Consider the following 9958-nt stretch of genomic DNA (forward strand, 5'->3'; position numbering starts at 1 on the left):
GGCGGTCATTGGTGTTAAAAAGTTGACTAAATCATCAAAAATTCAATGAAAGTGCTGATCAGCAATTGTATATGTTCAAATGTCTACTGTGAAGGAGATCATAAACCTTAATGCAATCGAATGTAAAACAAAAAAGTTTTGATTGATGAAAGTAGTAAATGGGTCACATTTGACCCGAACACAACAGGAGGATCAATGACCGCATTTTGTGTTGACTTTGTTGGAGTTTTGTCAGCTAGGAAGTCAAACTGTTTTGTTGTTATATGTAGGTGTGTATTTCAGATCTACATTTTTGTCCTTTTGGTACAAAGAGCATGTGTTGCGGTCATGTTGCCATTAAGAACAAATTGAAACAGAAATTCTCATGTTGTCAGATTGGTTTATCAAGGACTAGGGAATATCGTTTTAGCTCCTTAATCTCAGTAAGATGCACACTTATGGGATACAACTAGGTGAAAAAATTACATTGCCTACTCCTAGATCTAGTGCCACTAAAGTCCTGTTCAATCTGTAGACCATTCGGGTCAATATAAATACAATTAATGCAAAGCTCCTTTACCCTTGACTCGGCTCTCCTGTGTCTGCACACCCTGTCCATTCTGGTGCTGTTACCAAACTACATGTAACTCTCCTGACAGCAGCTGAGATGTTGCAGCCCCAGCAGACCAAACCATAAAAGATTGCTTATGCCATCACAGAGTCATGGAAGGTCTGAAGTAGTGCCCCCTGCACTCCAAAATACCTGTCTCCTCAGCAGATACAGTCTGCTCTGTCTCTTCTTGTAGATAGCAGCAGTGATCCGACCAGTCCAGTTTATTGTTCAGATTAACACAAAGGTACTTGTTAGATTTCACAATCTCAATCCCTAAATATTTATAATATTATTTCATGGGTTATATCTATTTGAAATGTGGTGTAGTCGTGTCTCATTACACAATATTGAAGCATTTGACTCCTTGTTGCAAAAAGGGAAATGTTTTAATAAAACAATTCGGTATGTTCACACACACACACACACACACACACACACACACACACACACACACACACACACACACACACACACTCAAATGACACTGAATTGACAGGCAGGCTCCCAGGTGTCTTCCCATTTTTTACCACTGAAAAGCACAATGAATAAAAACAACCATAAGATCATTGCATGTGCCACAAGATAATTTCATATGCATGGGTTATCATAAAACAACAAATGACTTAGGGTCAGTTTTGTAGAAGCCTGATAGTAAACTAGTTATGAAGTAATACATTTATTTATAACGCACAGTCTAAAAAAAAGCTAACCAAAGAGCTGTGTTCTCACAATGATGCGCAAGGCAGCCAGCAGACCATTACCTCCTCTCTTCCCTACACACGGGCACACAAACAGACAAAAACAAGTGTTAGCCATATCAGCGACTACGGGTAAATGCATTGCTGCTTCATGCTCTGTCAGTTTCAACATCTTACCTTCTCTACCCTTCTGTCTTTTATTCTGTTGTAGTTGAATATCTGCTGCCTTGAGCATTTTCTGCAGCCTGAAATGGTGCGAATAAGAAGTTATAAACAAATGAAGAAAAGGTTTGGACATCCTCCAGAAGAATATTTGATTAATGACTTTCATATAGGAAGAGAACATTAGCTAATCTGCAATGTGGCCTATTTGTGTCCAACTTCCTTTTTGTTTTATTTCATGAAACATAATTTCTAACCACCTTATAAATAAAAACAAGTCATTGAGCAAACCTTTATGGTTTTTACGGTTATTAAAAAGAGAGGGATTATGGAAACCTGGATCTGATATCTTGTGTGCAAAAGGACTTGCGCGTGAATGGGAGAATAGTATACAGCTATTTATTTGTTCAGTAGGATGTACCACAAAAACAAAACATACCCTTATTCTTCTTCTTCATCCCTTCACCTGTGGTACTGCTACAACCATTTGCTACAGAGGTAGCAAGTCTTGGAGAGGAGCGCTCTGTGGGCAAACCTGTGACAGATGTAAGAAAGTTAAATGAGTGACGGTAGAGACTGGGGCATAGATAGCATCACAACCTCTGTGGGCTATAGATGATTTTTGCCCTTCATGTTCCTGATCTACTGACTTCAAATATGGAATATGTCAAAATGTATTATGTAATTTAAATAACTTTCATAATATTTTTTGTTAGCGTCCAGCTGTGACTTTATGACAAATCACACCCTATTTATGGAAAGACGGTTTCCCTAAGATATCTGTGAATTGTGTTGTATTTGTTTTTCTGTTGTATATGTAAAATGACCTTGGGTTCCTTGAAAGGTGCATTTAAATGACAAGTGATATTATTATAAACCATGATGCCAGAGGGCAAATAACACTCAACACTCATTATTTAAAATGTAATGAATCACACAAACAAAACACTAACCCTTCTTCCTCTTCCCTGGCTGGGACACAGCCGATGGTGAATAGGTGCTTGCAGCTGGGACAGGGATGAGTGTCAGGGTGTACATTTCCTTGGATAGGTTTCCTACATAGAAGTAGAAAGAGTAGAATGGATGTACGCCACCTTCTTCAATGTACAGAACCTCCTATTTTACTGGAATTCGCGATGAACTATGCTGTGCTACTTACCAGAGGACTTGCTGGGGGTGTCTGCGGTGGCAATGGCGACTTCTGAAAAAACAGAGGTTAAAATTTGTAAAACATACAAATTGCTGTTAAAAGTGACAATGACTTTGAAGATTACAAAAATAACACAAGTTTATATTGCATCAAGTACAACCACTCAATGCACCATGCAAACATAATTTTACCATAGAAAAAGGACACATTGGTCTCTAACCCCACCAATAGGAATGTCCTCATAAGTGCTAATAAAAGTAATGACATTAAGTTCTTAGGCATTATTTTTCTCATTAGGCAGTTCAACAAATGTCATTTTGAATGGTCAGCTCCTGGCTGTTTATAAAATCCTAATATAACGAATATAGTCAGAAGAGAGATTATGGGCCCTATGGGCTCCTCCTAAACCTTATTAAGAAAACGACATCTAAGTGTCTAATTTAATTTCCAATGACATTATTGGTTAATTCTACAAAAATGTAAGTTCCAGTACTACCTACTTAATAATTTCTTTATTCACTTTAACAGACAACAATACCTTTCGCAACAAATTCAAATAACACCTCCATCCTTCGGAGGCAGGTGGAGGCATTGCTGCTGACATTGCACCTTGGCATCATTACTTCGCAGGTCCAGTCCTTCTTTATTCCAGGCCGGGCTAGGAACAAGACGCCTCTGGCTCCAAGCGCCTGAAATTTTCCAGCTTCCAACAAACCAAAATATACATTATTTCAGAACAATTATGCCCTGGTTATTTGCAAAGGCAAAACCAGATGTTAAACATAAATCACATACACTGCTTGCACAAATATTCAACACTATGCAATAACAAAGACATTTTTTTTTATGCATGCATTAACAGTCTTAAGACTGTTGCGATCAGCAAATAGAAGCTTTGAACATTATTCTGCATTGCATTTCTCATTTCTCTTAGCGGAATTTACACTGTATATATCATCTAGGTTTGTGGAGCAGCACTGTGGTTTATGAACAGTGCCATAGATTCTAAGTGGGATTAAGTTTAGAGCCATTCTACAACATAAACGTTGCAATTTTTGATCACCTGCAGTATTTTTTCTTGTGCTTGGGGTAATTGTACTACTAGAAGGCGAGTATTCACTTGGATGCCTTACAAGTATACTAGATGTTCTGCTTTTGCACACAGGCTCAATCACAGTACTGAGATAATATCTCTATCTCTAAAGTACACTGTGGAGTATTTATACGGGTTCTATAAGATATAATTGATTATGGTATTCATAATTAGGTTTCCATTAATGTGTATAATCACCTATAACTATTTTTTGTTGTGATTAGCTTAGAATAAGCCCTTCATATATACAGGACTGTCTCAGAAAATTAGAATATTGTGATAAAGTTCTTTATTTTCTGTAATGCAATTAAAAAAACAAAAATGTCATACATTCTGGATTCATTACAAATCAACTGAAATATTGCAAGCCTTTTATTATTTTAATATTGCTGATTATGGCATACAGCTTAAGAAAACTCAAATATCCTATCTCTAAATATTAGAATATCATGAAAAAGTATACTAGTAGGGTGTTCAACGAATCACTTGAATCGTCTAATTAACTCGAAACACCTGCAAGGGTTTCCTGAGCCTTGAAAAACATTCAGCTTGGTTCAGTAAACTAAATCACAAGTATGGGGAAGACTGCTGATCTGACTGCTGTCCAGAGGACCGTCATTGACACCCTCCATCAGGAGGGTAAGACACAAAAAGAAATTTCTCAAAGAGCAAGCTGTTCACAGAGTGCAGTTTCAAAGCACATCCACAAAAAGTCTGTTGGAAGGGGGAAATGTGGCAGGAAACGCTGCACAACCAAGAGAGATGACCGCAGCCTTAACAGCATTGTGAAGAAGAGTCGCTTCCAGAATTTGGGGGAGCTTCAAAGACAGTGGACTGAAGCTGGAGTCCAGGTATCAAAAGTCACTGTTCACAGACGTGTCCGGGAAATGGGCTACAATAGCCGTATTCACATGGTCAAGCCACTTCTGAACTCAAGACAACGGAAGAGGCGTCTGACTTGGGCTAAGGAAAAGAAGCACTGGACAGTTGCACAGTGGTCCAAAGTCCTCTTTTCAGACGAAAGCAAGTTTTGTATTTCATTTGGAAGTCAAGGCGCCAGAGTCTGGAGAAAGGCTGGAGAGGAGCAAAATCCAAGTTGCTTGAAATCCAGTGTGAAGTTCCCACAGTCAGCGATGGTTTGGGGAGCCATGTCAGCTGCTGGTGTTGGTCCACTGTGTTTCATCAAGCCCAGAGTAAATGCAGCTGTGTACCAAGAGATTTTAGAGCACTACATGCTTCCGTCTGCTGAAAAGGTCTATGGAGATGAGGAATTCATTTTCCAGCATGATCTGGCACCTGCCCACAGTGCCAAAACCACCAGTAACTGGTGTACTGACCATGGCATTACTGTCCTCGATTGGCCTGCAAATTCCCCTGACCTGAACCCCATAGAGAATATGTGGGGTATTGTGAAGAAGAAGCTGAAAGACACCAGACCCAACAATGCTAATGAGCTAAAGGCCGCTATTGAAGCATCCTGGGCATCCATAACACCTCAGCAATGCCACAGGCTGATTGCCTCCATGCCACGCCGCATTGATGCAGTAATCCGTGCAAAAGGATTCCCAACCAAGTACTGAGTGCATTAATGGACATTTTCAAATGTTTGATTGTGTTTTGCTGTTATAAATCTTTTTTTTTTACTTGGTCTGAGGAACTATTCTAATTTTTTGAGATAGGATTTTTGAGTTTTCTTAAGCTGTATGCCATAATCAGCAATATTAAAATAATAAAAGGCTTGTAATATTTCAGTTGATTTGTAATGAATCCAGAATGTATGACATTTTTGTTTTTTTAATTGCATTACAGAAAATAAAGAACTTTATCACAATATTCTAATTTTCTGAGACAGTCCTGTACATAGCGAGCCGGTCTATTTCACTCTCTTCTCTTTGCCGTGTAACTACAGTAATTCAATCGGAAGAAAAAAACACTGGCTCTAGAGAAGGCCTTTCATGTTGTTATGGCAATGGATGGCCACTGTAGGTTTTTGTACACGCTTATAAAGGGAGAGGTACTCAGTTGGTTGCAATTTAGAAACCTCACTATTACACAGTGTACCTTTCAATTACATTGAATCAAATTCAGCGATGATTCGCCAAAGTTAAATAAACATAACTTATCCCTGTGTCTACAGTAGTTGTATTGACAGGGAGCAGACACACTGATGAAAATGTCTATTTCGAATGTAATTTGAATTGGATAAATGATTAAATAGTGAAAATGTATTTAGCTGTGTTCTGACATAATGCTTTAAAACTTGAATGTACATATAGTCACATTTTTTTTGGGGCACACAGTTCATGCAGGTCATGAAATTTGCATAATGTGCAACCGCTCAAAGCCAATTTCTACCTAGGGCTTTGAGCAGCAGATTTGTATTACGTAATTATGATCAGATATGGTCAGATATTAGATTTCTGTATGAAATGTAAATATTTTTTCCAAATCCAGAATGAACAAGTACAGGGCTGTTATTAATTATGCATGCAGGCCAACAAAAAAAAAAGTCCATCACATACCACCAATGCAGCTTGATCCCTCAGGTGGGATGAAGTTTTATTCTTTTTTTGTGCCTGGACCCAGGTGTTTGCTTTCGTATCAAACTTGTCCATTCGTTTGCTAAGGCGCAGTTTGCGGGGCTGAACCGCCTTGCAGAATTTGCAAGTTTTGCATGCCACATTCAGTGACATGCAGCAGCTTGAGCAATGCCTCGAAGTGGAACCTGGTCCTGGCATTCTTTTGGAGATAAAGACAAATGAAAGACAAGGTCATTTAAAACTGGGTTTCAAATTCAGAATGCAATCAAATACAAATATTGACTAATTTTCCTTTGTCTAGTCCGTGACTGTAAGTCCCTCCCCAAGCTACAACAAAAACTGTATCTTGTTTAGAATAGAATAAAAACACTTGCATTTTATTTAATTTGAGTAAATTAATTCAGTATCAATGCAATAATGGCCCCTTACTTAGTTTTAGTAAAATTTCAAAGCAAAGCTAAAATTCAGCGGTAAAATATTATGTCATCGAAACGTAAGGTTACACAACTTCTACTATCTTACCAGCTTGACCATGACATTGCACTGTAAAAGCACTATCTTGAATTTGACGAAAATATATGATAATGTTAATTTGTTGAAATCCTATATATAAAATTGTTTTTATAATATAATCTAGAATTATAGCAGTACTACAGTATAATACACTGCAACGTCGTCTACTGTGTTACCAGCTCGAATAAGACCATTTTAAATGTCCCTGTAAGTTTTGCATAACAAAGAGATAAATATATGACACTGTTAGTCGATTGTAATGCTATATGTAAATCGTGAAAAGTTTAAGTTCTTACCTGTGGGCACAACTACCTGTGTGTGTGTGTGTGTGTGTGTGTGTGTGTGTGTGTGTGTGTGTGTGTGTGTGTGTGTGTGTGTGTGTGTGTGTGTGTGTGTGTGTGTGTGTGTGTGTGTGTGTGTGTGTGTGTGTGTGTGTGTGTGTGTGTGTGTGTGTGTGTGTGTGTGTGTGTGTGTGTGTGTGTGTGTGTGTACAAAAGAGAAAGTGGTAAAGAGACAGAGATGAAGATGGTAAAAATGGGGAGAAGACAGGAAGAAATGTAGGGAATATAGCTCTGAAGAGGGAGAAGGGAAGAAATTGAAAAAGGCTCTTAAAAGTGCTGTTTGATCTTGCTTTGGTTTGGTATCTGTTGAAAGAAAAACATACAGTGAACACTTTAGAATGCATGACAATTTACAATCTCACATATCATCAACAAGCTTTAACATTGGGTGTAATTTACGAGTTAAAGCACTAATCAATCAGGGGTGGACTGGAACAAGGACAGCTCTGAACGTTTTGTCCTAAATAGGACCACAACAATCAGTGTGCAGTAACAGTCTGTCGATGGTTGTCATGACATTTCTTCACAATACTATTAGTTGCCACTGTATGCAAGTATGACAGCCACAATAGGCATTTTTCCAAGCTTTGTATATACAGTGCCAAAAGTTTTTAACTCAACATTTTCTTACATTAACTTTATTTCCAACACAGCATTTACATTGTTAGCAGTTATGTTTTGGTTTACTTCTAAAGGTAATTATTCTAAAGGTTCTTATTATACATCCATGGTCTGTAGTTCGTTTATAGCATAACGTTAGCATTTTACTTCTGGCCATTAGATTTATGATTCGAAAATTATAAAAGTAGGGTAGATATGTGGAGATTATCCGGCTGAACAAATGGTGCATTTATCAAGCAGGTTCGTTTTCCACAGATCTTATTTCGAGCTATTTTCCAAAATCCTATGGAGAAATCCCATTGACTCTGAGACGAGGGAACCAATAGTTGTAAAATGCTAACTCATTTCCGGGTTATAGGACTCACCACTGCACTATATCTCCGGTCAAGTAAAGCTAATATGTGTTTAGCGGATAGTAATCGGTAGCATGTTCACTTACTACGCGACCGCACAATGTAACGTACAGTAATTCCACAACCAAATAAATGGATTAACATCGATTTAGCTGGGGCAACAAAAATAAATAAATGAATGAATCTACTGGTTTCATAATTTGAACCAAAAGTGGTGCATTTTGCACTATTTTGTATCTATCTTTATTTATTTTCTTATTATGTCCTATTTATATTATGTTGCACTGTTGGAGGAGCTCGGGATCTAAGATTTGAAATGCCAAAATTACACTGTAGCTAGCATCTGATAACAAAAACCCTTGACCCTTAACCTTAGTGGTGTTTATTTTTCACGGAGTTCAGTTGCTAAGCGATCACACAACGTCAACACAAATGGATTAACATCGTAGCCTTTGTTTCTGCTAAAAGAGGTGTCGACCAGCTAGGGCCACAAGAAAATCTGTGAAATCGAGTGTGACGATTACATTTTTTTTTAAAAACATCTAATTTTGACAATAAAAACTGACCAATAGGCGCGGTAGACCATTTGCTTGGCACTTCCGGGTATTTCTCCATGTTAACAATACCGTGTAACTGTCACGCTTGAATTGGATTAACATTGATGTAATGAATGTAGCCTTTGTTTCTGCTGAAAGAGGTGTCGATCAGCTAGGGCCACAAGAACATCGGCGAAATCGAGTGTGAGGATTAAAAAATAAATTAAAAACATCTAATTTTGACAATAAAAAACGACCAATAGGCGCGGTAGAGCCTTTGCTTGGCACTTCCGGGTATTTCTCCACTGGTTAACATGGGTTAACAATACCGTGTAACTGTCAAATTTTGAAGGGACAAAACCGTGACATATTCACGTCTCCCAGCATGGTAAATCGTCACATGTTCACGTCTTGCCGTGATACCGGGTTGGCAAGGAGACGTATTGTGAAGAGAAATTGAAGATTTTGTTTAATTGCTGATATATTTATCACATATTCAGTTTCGGTGGCAGTTGTTCCTGTTTGTCTAGAAGTCTTCTCACCAGGGCTCTATAAATAGAGAACTATGGCAGATATGTAATATTGAATGCAGCCGAACCGTGTATTACAATGCCGTTATGTGATTACCTCCTAAGAGAAAAGCAAGCAAACTCGGAATAAAGTATTATTTTATTTAAAACAAATGTTATCGTATTTCACATCAACAGGAAGTCCGGTTAACCAAAATGTCCGTGCGAAACAATACCCCAACCCATAGATCCGTGGGTGAATAATGTCAATCACCACATTACACACATCCCTTCACATTTAAATTTAAATTTACATTAAAGTATTTCGTGAGGCCTTCTAAAATGTTTTAAAATATAATTAGGGTTGTAGTTGAAGAGTTTGTAAATTATTGCGTTGCGTGGCAACACACTCAAACATCCAATAACAGAGCTTGAGGACTATCACGGGGTTTGTCAAGCGAAGCGGAGAGAATACTTACTTCCGGGTGTAAAATTCTCTAAAGCAACTACTATGAGCTGCTCCGACCCTCGGTCATGACGGACTCCAACTTGTGTTTATTAATCAAACAAATAAATAAACACAAGGGTAATTATGTGTTATTGTTGAGTAAATAACAGTGTGTGGTTTAGAAAAGAATACAAAATTAGAAGGAAAAAACGATGAAACAATACAGATGTCAGTATTCTGAGCCCCTACTCTCCCCATAACTGACGGCAACAAAAGTCCTACATTATTCAATTAAAATAAAGAAGTAAAAATAATAAGTGTGGCTTGATATTGAGTAAGAAAAAGGTTTATAAACGCTGTGAGAATGGATCTGCTGGAGGTACTGCAGGGGGGGCGCGGGAA

The 9958-nt window shown here is 38.0% G+C and overlaps 1 protein-coding gene across 1 annotated transcript; it reads right to left on the reverse strand.

Moving 5' to 3' along the window:
- Positions 1 to 1001: 1001 nt before the first annotated feature.
- Positions 1002 to 7315, reverse strand: LOC307030809 (uncharacterized protein). The gene is made up of 9 exons (XM_079667468.1): positions 7045 to 7315; positions 6218 to 6434; positions 3141 to 3305; positions 2612 to 2653; positions 2406 to 2507; positions 1892 to 1987; positions 1468 to 1535; positions 1322 to 1365; positions 1002 to 1121 (listed from the first exon to the last, which is right to left on the reverse strand). Exons 3-9 carry the CDS (start codon positions 3220 to 3222, stop codon positions 1067 to 1069), a joined length of 489 nt encoding a protein of 162 aa, XP_079523594.1. The 5' UTR covers positions 3223 to 3305; positions 6218 to 6434; positions 7045 to 7315; the 3' UTR covers positions 1002 to 1066.
- Positions 7316 to 9958: the final 2643 nt, after the last annotated feature.

The sequence above is a fragment of the Notothenia rossii genome, assembly GCF_949606895.1.
Source record: "Notothenia rossii genome assembly, chromosome: 2".
Taxonomy (NCBI): Eukaryota; Metazoa; Chordata; class Actinopteri; order Perciformes; family Nototheniidae; genus Notothenia; species Notothenia rossii.

Coding starts and splice junctions, on each gene's coding strand:
- LOC307030809 (XM_079667468.1), bottom strand. CDS start 3,222: ATGATGCCAAGGTGCAATGTCAGCAGCAATGCCTCCACCTGCCTCCGA. Junction 2,654..3,140: donor ATTTGAATTTGTTGCGAAAG/GTATTGTTGTCT, acceptor CTGTTTTTTCAG/AAGTCGCCATTGCCACCGCA. Junction 1,536..1,891: donor GATGAAGAAGAAGAATAAGG/GTATGTTTTGTT, acceptor GCACCATTTCAG/GCTGCAGAAAATGCTCAAGG.